General features: G+C 42.9%; 1 protein-coding gene across 5 annotated transcripts in view; it reads left to right on the top strand.

The window, feature by feature from the left end:
- Positions 1-16,607, top strand: part of cep112 (centrosomal protein 112) — a 116,507-nt gene that overhangs the window by 26,977 nt on the left and 72,923 nt on the right. For all 5 annotated transcript variants that reach the window (XM_071516228.1, XM_071516231.1, XM_071516229.1 and 2 more), the window contains 8 exons: positions 591-690; positions 1,167-1,285; positions 1,802-1,945; positions 5,585-5,739; positions 6,530-6,659; positions 6,871-6,963; positions 7,458-7,517; positions 8,924-9,003. In XM_071516228.1, the coding sequence (XP_071372329.1) occupies positions 591-690; positions 1,167-1,285; positions 1,802-1,945; positions 5,585-5,739; positions 6,530-6,659; positions 6,871-6,963; positions 7,458-7,517; positions 8,924-9,003 (881 nt within the window). The remainder of the gene's footprint in view (positions 1-590; positions 691-1,166; positions 1,286-1,801; positions 1,946-5,584; positions 5,740-6,529; positions 6,660-6,870; positions 6,964-7,457; positions 7,518-8,923; positions 9,004-16,607) is intronic.

Raw genomic sequence — 16,607 nt, 5'->3', positions numbered from 1 at the left:
CTTGGGCTGGACCAATCCGGGCTAAGTTTGGTCCAGGCTTGAATTTTTGGGCCTGATTCAAGCTCTAGTGCTAGCCTGTCCTTACGCTGGAGCTCCAACTCTCCATGGCCTAATTTAACTAATTAGACACAGATGGTAGCAGGAGGCAGAAGCAGTTACCTCATCACACCTACACAGGTGTCTCACTCAGTTACCGTTTCACTCACTCAGCCCACAGCCTCCCAAGGAATAGATATACATATGGAAGGCGGAGGTCTTGTCATAATGTACATGCTTACAAAATGTGCCATACACACATTTGATCCCACCATTTCAAGAATAATATCCTTATACAGAGGGTTGACATTATTCACAGAGCATTTCATTAAATTCAGCATCTGTGCCTAAGCATTAAAAGTGAAAATTGTAAACTTTTCCCACATTATCGCACATTATTTGATAGCTGCTTGAGAAAGTGCTTTAGCTGGAGCCAGTGCACTTAAAGGACAACTGCATTATACAAGACAGCTATTTCCTTATAGCAGTTACAAAGCTGGCCCATTTCCAGTGAACATTCTCCAGTATGAGTTAAAAATAATCTCCCTCCACAGATTCTGGACCGAAAGAACGGTGAGATTGAGGAGCTGAAGAGCATGTACCGGGCCAAGCAGAAAGAGTCGGAGGAGACCATCCGTAAGCTGGAGAAGAAAGGTGAGAGGTCACAGGATTGCGAGGTTAACTGGAAGGATGTTTATGCTAGTGTCTCAGAACACTCAGCGTAAAAAGCCCGCAGATACAGTTCCGTGAGAGACCCCACTGGTGTAGAGTGACGTTTGCCAGCTGCGCTGCTCAATCCAAGGTTAAATCACAAAATGTCTCTTCTCTTCATGCTTAATCACCTCTTTTTCCTTTTCCTCACTCTCCTTGCCTCTCCAGTCTCCTTTCTTCTGACTCTGAACACATCTGAGGAGAACCATATAACTTTGCAAAGGAATGTACTACTATTTGATAGAAGCAATATCTTTATTGACATTGATTTACTGACAGCGCATCAATGAGCGTGAGTGTATGCCAGTGTCTGTGTGTGTCCGCCTTTGTATACACCCTGAGGCAGGGCCTGACTGCTCTTTGTGTGTGTGTGTGTGTGTGTGTGTGTGTGTGTGTGTGCGTGTTGCTCTCACCCCCAGTTCAAAGCGTGCTGCGGGAATCCCAGGTCATCTGCGAGAGCAAAGAAAAGCAGATCGCTGAGCTGAAGAAGATGTCGGATCAGAGTGCCGACTCCCTGAAAAACGAGTGGGAGAAGAAGGTATAAGGAAAAGTTGAAGGGCTTGGATATTCTGCAGCCCAACCCCCTGTAAGCAGCCCTAAGCCAGAGGAAGGCTGTTTGATAGCATGAGACTGGCAGACTTAGCTGCAAGCAGGCAGGCTCTCCTGTAGTGTTGGAAAAAATCTTTATTCTTTCATGCCTTGGCTAAGTTAGTGTGGGTTTTTTAGTGCTGAAAAATTAATGCTCTGTGCCCTGGGTAAATTGTATTTTCACTCCTGCTAACTCGGCGCTCAATAAGATCTTAATGAAATTTCCACTCATCTGTTCAGGGTCACTTAGCGTGTGATAAGCAAACTTGAGGAACGATTTTTCTCAGTTGTAATGAGAAAAATTAAATCTCTAGCCCTCTGAATGAGGTTTCTTCCCCCTGAATACACAAGCGCTTACATGTCTAATGAAATGGATTATATGAAACATCGTGAGAGAAAAGTATGATTTAAAAAAAAAAGTAGTCATCCCTACTAGACTGATATGTTGTTATCCCCTCCCTTCTAGCTTCATGCTGCAGTGACAGGGATGGAGCAGGAGAAGTTTGAACTGCAGAAGAAACACACAGAGAACATCCAGGAGTTGTTGGAGGACACCAACCTTAGGTTGGCTAAGATGGAGGCTGAGTATAATGCTCGGACACAAGCCACTGTGAGTCCAGGAACAGGCGTGTGTATGTGTGTGTTGTGCATGAGCTGGGGATTTGGATGTTGACCAATGTTATCTTTTTTTTTTTTTTTTTTAATTGACATACTTTAGCTGTACAAAATGGAAATGTTTGTATTTTTTTTTCCTTAAGTGAGAAGTAGATGTTTAAAGAGATTTGGTCAGCTCTATAGCACTTACCAAGTTTTTAGATTTTTAGATTAGATTGATTGTTGTAGTGCCATCATGAGGACTATTGGCTCTATACTGGGGTGGTATCGTTGGGCATGGGCCTGGACCTGCAATATTTGGTGATTTTTCATGCATTGGCGGTCAGAAGAAGAATACATAGAAACACAAGAGGGACCAGCAGCCCTGAAGTTAGGGGCTGGCCGGGGCTGGCTGGTCCCATATCTCCTATCAGTCATCCTTTAAAAGTCTTTGCTTTAAGTCTATATATTAAATGTTCTGCATGGTTATGGGTGTGCTTGGAGACATGCATGCACACACACACACAAACACACACACACATACACACACACACACACACACACACACACACACACACCTGCCAAAGCTACCATTCCTTTGATCTCATATGAAAGGATTTTGGTTTTAAGTGGGATTGTACGCATTTTGTTAGCAAGGATTATCCACACCAGGGGCCGCTCAGATGCAATGCTTAATGAATATAGCATTGTTATCAACATTAGCATTCAGGGGCTGTCACAAGTAACACACATACACACACATTGCTTCTGGCCTTAGTCTGTCAGCAGGCTCACATTTAAGAGGCATCAAAAGCAGGACAGTGCGGGGCCTGTGGTAAGGCCCCTCTTTAATAATTAAGGACAGACAAGGCCCCGGAGGATGAAAAGAGCCCTCTGTCGCTGGAAATTAGCTGTTCTACTGCTGTGAGTTTAGACTGACCTACACACACACACACACACACACACACACACCTTGTGTAGGCTCTTCATACGGGATGTCAGCTGAGGTGAGTTATTGCAGCACTCCTTGTTCTGTGTTTGATGTTTCTGTAGTGAAACCTTTCGAGTCAGTGTTGCCTTGTGTTCTTTCGTTGTGAAAAGGCTTACCTCACTTTGCCATCTTTCTAGAGTTTTTCAATATGAATACATTGTTTTTGTTTATTTATTTACAGTTGTAGAATATACAGGCTCCACTCCTTTGATCCAGCAGCTAGACGTGTCTTTGAGTATGTGCTTTGTCAGTTGTTTGCTTGCTCTGAGATGCACCTTTCAGGCCAGTACAACTCCACTTTTGCCTGTGAAGGGGAGATGCAGATGCCAATAGAAGTTCATACCCAGGGCACAATGTGAAAAGTTCGCTCAGTTCACACGAAAAGTATGCAAGCCAAGACAAGCTCAGAGTCGAGCTAGATTGATGTTTCATACGTATTCAAATACAGCATATTGGGTCGGGCTTAATGGGACATTGAAATGATGCTCATCTGCCCATTACCATCTGACTGCCTTTCTATTCAGCACAGATCATTTCATGAGGAGCCTACAGATCAGTGTCTCAGATGTTGTTATTTTTGGACGTTATCTGTGCACAGGGCAGAACAGGTAGAGTAACTGAGTAGGTGTTTGAAAAATAAAGACAAGCTGATATCTGCCCGGCTCCTGTCCTGGCCAAACTGTGAGTGTGCATTCATGCACGTCCACATCTCCATTACTGAGCATAGAGATACTGTAGTGTAGTGGTCGCAGTAAAGTGGTGCAAAACAGACTCAAAGGTGTAGTTGTCTGACACACTTAAGATGGACATTTCTCCATCCCCCAAGCCTCCCCAAGCAGTGCTTCTGTCTGTCTTTCTCTTTCTCTTCCTCTCACCCTTCCTCTCCATGTTTGAAACACAACCTGCACGTGTACACACAGCCCTGCAACCCTCAGGAGATGAGTGATGTTAGCTATCTTGCTAGGTCCTCCCCTGAGCTCTGATACAAAAACCGTAAAAGGGCATCCATCACACTGTATGACTTCTTCACAAATTATACACTTTTTTCATCTCTCAAAGATTTTATCACCTCTAAATCTCTCAAGGGGAATGGAGCTCATAATGTAGCTTATGTAGTCTGCACTTCACACCTAGTAATTCTCCCTTTAAAGCACCCAATTAGGGGACATAATATGCTCTCATACAGTGTGTCCAGGTGTGCTTAGTCCAACTCCAGTATGGAGAGGCGCTGCCTCTCATCTCCTGCCAGGGCGCTAAGTGTCAGCACGCGTCCCAGCACAACACGGGCCCCTTGTTCCTTTTCTTAAGGCCCTTCACCGGCCGCACGGAGACAAAGAATCCCTCTCACCGGCTCTGGCTGTGCCGAGCTCTGCTCCCTCACTCTTTCCAAACACACCCCCTCTCTACCCTCATTTCTCCTCCTGTCATCACCAGCCTCTGTCATCGTCTAGATCAACTAGCACGCTCCATCTTTAATCAGCGCCCTGTCATCGCTTATATCAGCCTGCCTACACTGCATTCCATGCTGTCACACACACACACACACACACACACATACATTTGCACATGCTGGGGGACAGTATGCAGAGTAGAGATATTTCTTTTCATCAGAACCGTGCCGGAAGTTCCTGTCTGAATCAGCTGGACTTTGATCACTCCCTTTATTGAAAATCACTATCCTGATTGACCATTTGACATTTGGAATTCAGTAATGGCGCTGAAGTTATTATCCTCTAAGCTTGGCAGTAATAATTGTGGTGCCGCAGTTTCATTGCAGCTTGTGCACATATAGTGATTTTGTTCCGATTTTTGGAACATGAGGCTTGAACAGTGGAGACAACCAGAATACTGTTTTAGCTGGTTTTGAGGAATTTACTAATTATTATCCAATGTGAGCTTCAAGTTGTTGTCTATATAGTAAGAGTCCACCTCAATGGTATATTTACATTTAGAGGCAGGCTGCTGTGGGACAGGCATATTAACATTTGACCTTTTAACTTGGGGTACCAAGGTTTCCAAACAGGAAAAGTATCCTTTAAGCTCATATTGCCTAGAGTTGATCCAGGAGTCAGAATTAGGGCAGCAAGGTGAAACAGTAGCTTGGGGTTACAGCAGGAAGGCTCCAGAAACTTTTCAAAGGCAGAAGAGTTGACTTCAGAAACTGCTGCAGTTTAACTTTTTAGACTGGAGGAACAAAACAGACAACAAAAACATCAGAGTGACTTTTAAAACCTTTTCACCTGATAAGATCTTACCCTGTGTAGCTGTGAGAGGGCTTATACCGGTTTGACCTTTGGTACACTTTGGATAAAAACATGTTTTGGCTTTTGCTACATCACAGAACTTTGGATAAAATCAACGTAAACCGATCAATTTTAAATAAATCACAACTTCAGCTTGGATGTGGTCGTAAGCACAACTACCTGGCTATTTATATATGAATAAACAACCAGGTTTCTGTGTCTCCAAACACTAACTCAAATTCAAACTCGTCATTCAAACTCAGACTTCGTTCACTTAACATAATTCAGTTTTGTGTTGTTTCTTCATGGCTTCTTGATGGTTGTCCCTCTTCTCCCTTCTCCCATGACGTGGTTTCCTGCTGGTGCCGCCAGTGGTTCATACTGTATGGTTTAGTGCTTTCTGTGTCTCCTTGGGGTCCAGGAGCAAACGGTGCGTGAGCTGGAGCTGCGGGTGAAGCAGCAGTCGGTGGAGGTGGAGAAGGGCAACACACTGCGTCAGAAGGTGACCCAGGAGAAGGCCCAGCTGGAGATCCATATTGCATCCATCAGCGCCGAGCTGCAGGAGGCCAACAGACGGTGTGGAGCTGTCTGAGAAATAGTGATAGAGAGAGGCATAAAATGAGAGAGGGGTATTTAGGGGTATATGATATATCTAGAGCTCCCATCACTTTCCTGATGTAAAACAAGAATTCTACATACTAATATATGCCCAGTACATTATATAGGATATGAATTATTGAGTGACAGAAAGTTTAAGCAAGTGAATTAGGCTGTGTCACGCTGTTTAAGGCCCTCTGAACATTTGGAATGGTTTTTAAAGCATAACCAAGCAATCAAGATATGCCCTTCCATTTACAGTATGTGCTTGAGTTTTTAAGGGATTATCAAAGAACTTGTCACTGGCCTGACGGTGCAAAGAAATCATTTAAATGTGCTGAGTTCAACAGATGCCCTCGATCTTTGAGCCTTGCCATCTTGTGACTGATGATTTGCAGAGTAAAATCATACAGCCAACCTCCCCCCCATGTTACTCCACGTAACCTGCTCCCTTATTTTTCCATCCAATATGGATGTCCCAAGGGCAAGTTTCAAATTGAATCTTCATGCACAAGCGTACTAAACAAAACTGAACTAAAGGTGCACAGTAGATAAAGACAATGCCTCAGCAGAAAGATCGTTGGCCCATTATTTCACCATACCAGTGGGAAGGACAGAGAAACCACAGTTTTGAATAAGCCCATATGCAAGTGAAGGCATGTTCAAAATCCTCATTGTGCTCCTCAGACAGGCCAAGTTTGAAGCTTAAATGTGTGTATAAAATCTGTGTAACTTTATGCAGTCTGAATGGAGCTCTTACTGTCTGCAGGAGCATGTCCCTGCTGAAGGAGAAGGAGCAGCAGAGTGTACAGCATGAGCAGACCTTGCAGAAGCTCCACGCCAAACATGAGGCAGACATGAGCCACTTCCAACAGGAACATGCTCTCTCTGCTGCGAAGGTACACGGCACTAGCACAACGCCTCCACAATGCTGCTCTTGCGAGTCTGCTTGCCTGCTAAATTTACTGTTGATGGATGCAAAATACATGCTTTTGACCCAATTTATCCCCAGTTAGGTTCTTCTTCCGAAAGAAGATTTGCCAATTTGGCAGGAAGAGTACCTCTTGTGCTCAATTTAATCTTGCATTTTCCTGTCTGTGTCTCTCCCAGGCCTCTGAGGTGATAGAGGACCTGGAACAGACTGTGGCTCAGCTCAAACAGCAGTTCCAGGATGGTGAACACAGGAGACAGAAACAGCTCAGGGTATGTGGCGGTGGTGGTAGGGGTGGATGCGTATTTTTGTATGCGTATTATGTGCACACGCCTGTGTGTGTGTGTGTGTGCATGTATGACTCACTTATGCACAAAAGGTATGCATCTTTTCTATTTATCAGCTACACCAACTAGGCTGCCAATGCTGCTACACTAGAACAGCTTTGAATATATGCCTCTAGTGTGTACTTCTAAATACTGTCTCGTTTTTAGAAGTTTTTATGCTTAGTCTACTGTCATACAGTACGTCTTGTCTGCACTGTATGTAATGTCCTGTTGAATTTTGTTCTGCGCATAGTGTTTCGATCCTTTATTGTTTAACTGATTTAATAAACCAGGTCACATTCATTGTGCATCCATTGTACTTGGTGAATTAAAGTGTTGTATTAATTTGTGAATCAGTGGGCCTGCTATAAGCTGTTCATATGCAAATGTGTTACAGTATCGCTTGTGTCCCATAACATCTTGACTCTGCTCCTTTCCAGGAACAAGAGATAAAGTTTCAGCAGGAAAAAGACCAACTGCGGATCAACTGTGAGAAAAAGGTAGAGTGTACTTTCTCCTTCAGGTAAACTGATCCATTGAACTCTGTGCCTTTTATTGTTGCATTTAAAGCAACTGTGGACAAAGTGATCACAGTCAAATGGAGATCAAAGCCTGGAGCCACATGCTCCCACAACCTCCCCTCCCTTTTCTATTTTATGTCTGGCCTTGTAAAATCAGAGCTGTGATTAACAGGTAGATGTAGGACTGGACACATAGAAGGGAAATTAATGTGATTTGGCAAAAGATTAGTTCAAGCAGAGAGAGAAATAGGAGTTATAACCAAACAGAAATGAAAGGATGCTGTCATGTAGACCCAAGTATCAGGACAAGACATTCAAGGACATTTGTCTGAAGCATGTGCTGTCACTGTACACACCCCTACACTTAATTGCCCCCGCACATGGTTCTTTGTTTTTAGAACCCCCTCTTCAAAGGCATAGGGCTATCATAAAGCATCGAGTACAGAGGCCATTCTTAATGAGCTGGGCTGGACCAGACCAGACCAGGCCAGACTTCTCAGGTGTAGATCAGGTTTTAAAACCTCAACGCACCTGGGTCATCTTCAAAGTCCACCAGTCATAACGTGTGTGTGTGTGAGCTGCCTGTCTGTGTGTGTGTGTGTGTGTGTGTGTAGGATTCAGACTGGCACATCTGTACCCCAGGCCATGGGCCCCTATGGCTGGTACACCTGCAGGGAGCTAGCAGGCCTCTGGGCTCTTTCATCAGGGTCAGGGAGTATTTAAATTAAGCTCTATATGAGAGAGACTCTAGTGTGCTTTTGATGTGTTCAGTCTTGGATGTTGTTTTTTTGTTGTTGCTTTTTTTTGGTTTTCTTAAACACATCCTGGTTTTTGAAAATGTCCTTGGAACCAACCAGGACACACATTAAAAACATGGCCTCCTTTCCTTGTCTTCTACTCCCTTTTGCAAGGTGACAGAAGATGAAAACAATGCAAAGGCGTAGTCAGTCCTTTATTATCCTCTCTGTTTTCGTCTGGAAAGATTCCTCTTTCCATTCTTCAGACGTGGTAAAGGGAGACACGTGAAGGAGGCCACGGTAGGGGATCTGGACATAAGAGGGGCCCATATGGCGGCCAGAGCGAGAGGCCCCACGTGCAGCAGATAGGCTCAGATGGGTACTTCTGATGGGGCGATAGAAGAGACGCGGCCAGATGGATAAGGTCACAGGCAGGAGGGTTTTGATGAGTGATGTTTGATGGTGTCTCTTCTTGCACTCAATTACATTCTCTCTCTTTCTCTCTCTTTCTCTCTCTCCCTCTCCCTCTCTCTTTCTCTCCCTCTCCCTCTCCCTCTCTCTCTCTCTCTCTCTCTCTCTCTCTCTCTCTCTATCTCTCTCTCTCTCTCTCTCTCTCTCTCTCTCCCTCTCTCTCTATCTCTCCCTCAGGTTCTGGCCATCCACAATGAGGCAGAGAAAGAAAGAACAGAGGCTAAGAAGAAGATAGCCAAACTAGAAGATGCACTCAGGTACTTTAAATAGACAAAAGCTCTTATCACTAGCTAGCATCTTCTAAACAAACCAAAAATAGGATTTGTTCCAATGTAAATGTATGAAATTGCAAAATGCCAATAACAAATCTGAATTGGCAAAACAAGTAATTTAATAAGTACTGGTTACAGAGTTAGTACACAGCTATAATTTATAACACTGCCACATGCTTTATTTGGAAACTGAATGGTATATGTGAGGCAATTTTAAACTGAACTGACAAACATTTTAGTCTCATTCTTCCTGTTACACACTAATCTTGTTTTTTTTTTGATTGCCAAGTTGTTGTTTTTTGGTGTGTGTGTTGTTGTGAGTGTGCACGTTGTGTATGTGTGCATGTATGTATTGTTGTTGTTTCCATGCTCCATGCATGCTGTGGCGAGTTAAGTCTGTAGTGTGGATTTAATGCCAAAACTGCACATCAATATTGAGACCTCTTTGGTATTATCTTTGGTACTAAGCACCTTTGGCAACTTCACATTTAATTTGGAATTTCCCTAAAACACAGGCGTGTCCCCAGATGTTACTCATTCAGACTTGCGATTTAAGTTATTTTTGTGAGATCATTTGCAATGTGTTGCTATGTAATAATAGGCCTTAATCAAAAACAAATTATGGATATGACTTTTGGGTATGAATTCAGTCGATTCATTATCATTTTTAATCTCAGCAAATATCTCTTTCAATCAGTTTATAATATTATTAGCCTATCAGATGCGGTACATTATAAAGTTGAGTCCCTCTTATATTACTTATATTACTTATATTACTTCAGCACTGACATTGAATTTCCCCCTGTGTTAGATCTACTAATAACTGAACTCATCTCTACAAATAAATATCACTACAAATAATTGTACTGAGGGAAGTGGCCGTTCCAAGTAAATGATTGAAAAATCTGATGGTGAGAAATACATAAATAAAATCATCAGCCTGAGCTGCATATGTGTATTGTATTTGGCTGTCTACAAGGATACATAATGTCAGTGATGTTTTTCTAATAAAAAAAATTGCATATTATCATTTAACATGATAAACATAAAAACGAAACTATGATTTATGGACACAATTGCCTCCTAGTCCTACATGACTCGCGCACTACCCAACCACTGTTTTAAAACATCACCTTTAATAAGGTCTGTGATTATACCTACTTACAAGTTATCAATTGACAACACTTATGATTATGATTGATAATTATCTGTAGTTGACTAGACTGATTATATAACCACCCAATTATGAAAAATTGGAGGAAACTCCCAACAATCAAGCAATCACTTGTGCTATCAAGAATAAGAATAGTTTCCACCAATCAATCACAGTCATGTTCTGAAAGTTGTTCTTTGCACTATAATGATAAAGATAGGTACACAATGGAATGAGATTATTGCTCATCTGCACGAGAAAATAGTGACACACCGCAGAATGATGATTATGGCTTTATTGGGCTTTAAAATGAGCAATTAAAAATAATGTCTGCACTTTAGACAAGAACATTATACAGAAGAATAAGCCCAAAGGCATATCAATGGGATGACAGAGGTTTTTATCTCTGTGTGTGTGTGTGTGTGTGAGAGAGAGAGAGAGAGTGAGAGAGAGAGATCCTTGCTATATTTATAGGTATGTGTGTACAGTATGAGTTTCTATAACTTGATGAATGTGGTTTAAGGTGAAATTGGAGCTTGAAATATGTAGATGTTCGGTATATAAAGAGTTGTAAAACAGGTGAGGTCTGCACTCTATATAGTCAGTTGGCTTTAACATGCATCTCCTATCCGGAATGTGACCTCACCTCATCTGTTAGCTGGATTACATTTACACCTGGTGTTAAAATGCGTCTCGTGCATCCACATCAGGATTGGATTTCTCTTTCCCTCGCAAAGCGCATTTGTCACACATGTCACTTGCCATCGTACATCCTAGGGATGGCAAGTGCACTTTTTCTTATTTTTCAAAACAGGACGAGATCGTCTTATTAGACAATATGCGTGGCAGCGGAGAAGGCTGCTAAATGTAGCTGTTGAAGTAAACTTGAAGAGGTTTACTTCCGTTTACGTAGTTCCTATATGTGGATTGAAGACGCGTTGCATATACGCTACTTTGTTAATGTGGTCGAATGCATTTCTGACCACGTCAGAAATGCAATAACTCAACATCGTTGAGTTATTGGATCTTCAATGCGTCTTGAATGCATTTAGACCTTGATTCTATGCTGATCACAATCCAATCACCCATTTAACAAAACAAAACATACTGAGCACAATGCCTGATGCTAGGGCAACATTGGCAAAAGCACAAAAAAAATGTAACTCTTCCATTTCTTCATGATTCTCTCATGCGTTGCCCAGCAGCTAACCAATCAGAACTATGCAGGGGAGTGTGAAGTCTGAAGTCTAATTACTGTAGATTAGATTGTAGTTTGTACTTGGCGGTTTTTGGGAGGTGCTTTCTTGTGGCTTTACGCTATGAACTGTGCAGACAGCAAATAATTTTGCGCTCCTGTGTGAATGGGCCGTTCAATTTGATGTGACACTTGCAACTGTATTAAGGGTTTTATAGGCATGGTGGGATGTAAGCTGATGTATGTGGACATCCTCATTGTGCTGTGGTCATGCACAATAATACTCTCAATAAGCAAGGACTCATACAAGTCTTACACAAGTTGGATAAGCATATGGTCATAGGATCACTTTTCACTTTGCAGTAATGTGAAATCAGTTTCTCATTATTTAACATGGCCACCTTGTCAGAAGGCAAATTCAAGGTAAAATCCACCATGGAACAGAATTCACATGAGTAATTTCTGATCATGGACAGTTTAGCTTTGACTAGTGAACATGAATACATCTCAACCTACAATCTCTTCCTGATATCATCAATAAACAAACCCTGGAGCTGCACGTGATAATGCCCAGGGTGATTTGACAGGTGCAGGGACATTTTCTGTTTCATAACTGTTTGCATTGCAATGCATTCAAATGCGTATAATTCTGAGGTTGAGGTTGAGGAAGTCTTGAAAATCCCCCTTTTTCAAGCCATAATGCCCCTGAGAACATTCTTAACTGTGATTAGGGGAACACTGGCTCTGCCGACGGTACTCGGCCATGCCTCATACCTGTATAATCACATTGAAGTATGCCCTGTCATCTATTATTGCCAAATGAAGAATTTTCATTAAATATATTTCATTTAGAGTAATTGTGATCGTGATCATGGACACTATTTTCTGTAAGGCCTGCTAACTTCACTCAGCACATTTCATTATTTCCCCTGAGCGGCTGCTGTTGGTCTTTGCTTTATAAAATCTCCGGAAAGGAATTCAAAGACGTTGCCGCAAATTGAAACTGACCCCGCCAAAATTGTCCCAAATGAAATCATGAAATGAATCATTTTGGTTGCAGATTGTACCAGCAGTAGTAATATTTTATTTGTGTTTCAGAAAATTGTAATTCAGAAATGGGTCACCGCCACTGGTTTGACAGTTGTATGTTAATGAGAAGGTCCTCCATGTAGTACTTCGAAAGGTCATTGGGCTAAAACCCTCTCACCCACTGCTGTCAACCACTGCTTTAACCTCTGCAACCACAGAATCTTCTGCGGTGATCTCACATCACTCCTCTCCTCACCCTCACAGCCTAGTGCTCTCCCTCAAGACCAGCAGCATGTGAGCAGCTCCTCCTCCACCACCCCCTCCGTTCCTCCATCACTCTCCCTCTCTCTTTACCTCCCCCACCTCTTCCTTCTCTCCCCCTTTGGCTCCATCACTCCCTTGCCTCCAGAACTGTACATGCGTACTCTGCTGACAGCCTAGGCTTCAACCCAGCCTCCAGCCAGCCAACCAACCAGTCAGCCAGTCAGTACATTCCACTGGGTAATTAATCCCATACAGGACCACATTACTGGGTCACAAGCAGATTACAGTCTCCCTAATGAAACTAGAATGTGTTCTGCACAATTAAACACAACGCCGGTTCAGCCCATTCCACTACCTCAGCTCTTGCTGCAGCCGTACTCAGCCAAGTCCAGTCACAGTGCCATCAAACCCTTGAGGGGTTTTAAACGGTTTGTCACAACACAATAGAAACCCAGAGGCAGTGGATTAAAAAGAATAAGTTGTGTGTTTTTTTGTATGTGTCCTCATCAGTGGCCCAAGGCACTTTGTGTGTCAACTCTCCACTTTTCAAATGGTTTCTGAAAAGCGAGGATAAATGTTTTTTCGTGTGGAAGAAATTTTCTTAAGCTGTAGAAAGCGGTTACTATTTCTGTCCCTCTCTGTTTGTGAGAATGTGAAACAACACAAGAACAAATTTCGTAGTTGTGCGGCATTTAGTATTCAGCTTAAAGACTGCAAAGGGACATTGATGGTTGTGCCTGTCTATTGTTTGTGCTCGTCATTGTCAGCCCAGCAACAGAGGACAGGCTCAAAAACAGCAGACAGATTTGTTTGTGCATAAATTATCTCCATCGTTAGCATCAGTAACGAGCCAGCCACTCCCTCGTTAAGAGTTAAACAGTGAGAAACGGCGAGCGGCACATCAGGCCCTTAGCTAATTAAGTACTCAGGCTTCACACACACACACACACACACACACACAGAGCAGTCTGATGTCTGCTACCTGCCTGCTGCCGTGGCAACACTGACGGCCTTTAAAGGCGATCCAGGAGAACTTCAAAGTCAAAGCAAGACCGCACGCAGAGAAGTGTGTGTGTGTGTGTGTGTGTGTGTGTGTGTGTGTGTGGGGAGATGGGAGGATGGGTGCTGAAATTAAACAAGTAGAGCTACTCAGCATGCCTTCCCTGTACCAGATACAGTGTGGTATGTATTTTATGATTTGTATTGTATAGGTGTGCGTGTTGATCCACCCTACTTACCCATAAGTGTTCCAGAATGCATATTGAAAAATTTGAATCTTTTGTGTGTCTTTTTTTTTCTAAATAAGTAGAGGACAACAGCTGATACTGCATTCTGATTACTGTTTTTCATATGCAACTGTAATCCACCCTCCCCCCCAGTCTACACCCACTCCCTCTTTCCAAAATAAAAATAAAATCACCCCATCCTGCCATGCAAATGAGCATTGCTGCGTCAATTTGAGTTCCAGGTCCGTGTTACTATAGCAACGACAGAAAGCACTACAAAGCTGTGGAGAGAACAAGTTTCTCTCCTCTTCTTTCATCCCAACATGCCTCAGATCATTACAGGGCATTAGCATAGAGATGGAGAGATGCGCCAGAGAGAGAAAAAAAGACAGAGGGAGAGGGAGCTCATCTGGAGAACAGCTTGCTTGCCTGCGCAACAATGACCTCCAAATCACAATTTAAAAACAACATCAGAAAATCAACTGAATAGTTAAAGGAGGGTTTCTAGATTATAGTATTTCTTTCTCTGTGAGGAGGCCGTCATATTTTTTCCACACTCCCCTCCATCCCGTCCCATTCCTCCTCCCTGCCGCTTGGCACCCAGCCGGCTTTATCAAAACCATGCGCCTCCTAAGGTGCGGCGCGGGGTTGGAGCACCTCTGACTGTGTCTCCGCAGCAACTTCTGCTCGGTTTGATCGTTTACAGTGTGGAGCAGCAGAAGCAGGATCTACTTTAGGCAACTGGCTGGGAAGTGTGCCCGCCTCTGTAAGTGGTTGCACAATGGCTGTGTGAACATTTGCCCAACCCCGCGCACGCACACACACTCTCGCAGATGGGATGCGTCAGGGTCTGTGTTTTGTTTTTTTCTCCAGGAATTGAGACTGTTTGCGCACAGTATTCCCATTTTTCCCTAATAGAAGTTTTTCTGCTCTTTTCCACTATTATTTCATATTTATTTTTTGTGTACACATCATGCTTTTTTTTCACATCATGCCAGCTTTCCATCAAGCCAACCTTACTGCCTTACTGCAATCTGCAATAGCACAGCTCTGGAATAAAAAGGCCTCGTTTGATTGCCCAGTCAGCCTTTGAGATGTAAAAAAGGTGATTTTGGCAGATCATTATGTAAGTGTGTGTGTGTGTGTGTGCGTGTGCGTGCGTGAGTGTGTGTGTCTGTTTGTCTTACTGTCTGTCTGCCATTGTTTATATCTCTTTCTTTGTGTGTGTGTGTGTGTGTGCCTGCATTCACGTGAGATAGTGCCCCTCTGCTAGTGAAGGCATAGGCTGCTTCCAGTATGTTCCCTCATATTATTTTGTGTGTGTGTGTGCATGCACATCCATGTGTGTCTTTGAAGTGGTCTTATCTTTCTCAGCATTCCTCCCTCCCATGACAGGAGGAGGGGGCACGGGCAGGGGTAGGGGTGGTGGTCCAGAGAGGGACCAGAAGCCTAGCAGAGGCTGGAGCCGGAGCAGGGGGTGCAGGAGCAGGTGGAGGTATGGATCCTGAATATCGGACACAGCTCCACCAGGCTCAATATTTATGTTCCCTTGGCAACTGTATTGAAAGGTCTGTATTGAGATGGGTTAAGCACCAACTCGATACCGCAGACCTGACTAAAGGGGAACTGTGAAGACCACTTTGATGGGGTCCTGTAGCCAAGGTTCTCCCAGTTAAAGGAAAATTCCACCGCCAGATACACAGTTAAATATCATCATGTGGTGTTTGACGCATTCCAGGAGTTATTTTGTGATGAAGTATTGTGATTTACTGTTTTGTTGTTCCCACTTTCCCTCAACCTGCCTTCTGCTTCAGTTAGTGATTTCCTACATTTCCCAGAACGCTTTTTGACATCCCCCTCAGCTGAGTTTTACATGTAGGTGGAGAGAGCAATAATGATAGCGATAGCAACAGCAAGAGAGTGAGAGTTTCCAGTTGAAAAAAAGTTGTGCTCCTTGTGGCTGCATTGCATTATGGACTATTGAGGCTACTGTTGGTGGAGAAACTGTTGTCGCTTCCTCTTCTACAAAGGATTTCTCCCTGTGTTATTGTTAAACGTTGGTTAAAAATGGTAGGTCTAGAAACAAGCCCTTGCTCCTCGATTCTGAGGGGCTGATACCAAAACTTGACGTTTACTATGGATGTTTTGGATTGTAGAAAAAAATTATCCTATTAAATTAAATTGTAGCTGCACTTGAAATGTCTCAACATAATGTCATGTTGTCTATGTTTGGGGAGTGTAAGATTTTATTCTTCCATGTAATAGTTTTTTTTTTTTTTTGTTTTTTTTTTTGCTTTTTTGCAATGCTACTTCTGATGCTACCTAATAAGAAGATATTGAAAAGTAAGGTTGCTTCCTTCATTCTACATGACAAAAATCATGCTTTCCAGTGTGGAGGCTGTTAGTTGTGCTAAGCTCACATACTGGTATCACGATACAATAATGCCTAATGGAGCAAGTCTAGATGATGCTACTTATTTCTTTTTTTTAAATGGAATTACATGGATAAGCAGATAATATTTTTCTACTCTATTTTCATGTCACAGTATATATTATTTTGTGCCTAGCCAGGCCGACCAGACTCAAGTGCCATAAATAACCAGATTTGACCTGTTTAAATTAAGCTAGCCTGCTTACAGATATGCACTGACCGTATCAATTTGTGCAAAGGCTAGCTCAGTTACTTCATACTCTGAAACAACTCAATTTGGATAGATTGTCT

This window comes from Centroberyx affinis, unplaced genomic scaffold, assembly GCF_046629955.1.
Source record: "Centroberyx affinis isolate AG114_WGS23_722 - 3 ecotype Tasmania unplaced genomic scaffold, CSIRO-AGI_Caff_v1 ptg000395l_1, whole genome shotgun sequence".
NCBI classification, from domain to species: Eukaryota; Metazoa; Chordata; class Actinopteri; order Beryciformes; family Berycidae; genus Centroberyx; species Centroberyx affinis.
Note: the sequence above shows the minus strand (reverse complement) of the source record. Positions and strands in the feature narration are given on the sequence as shown.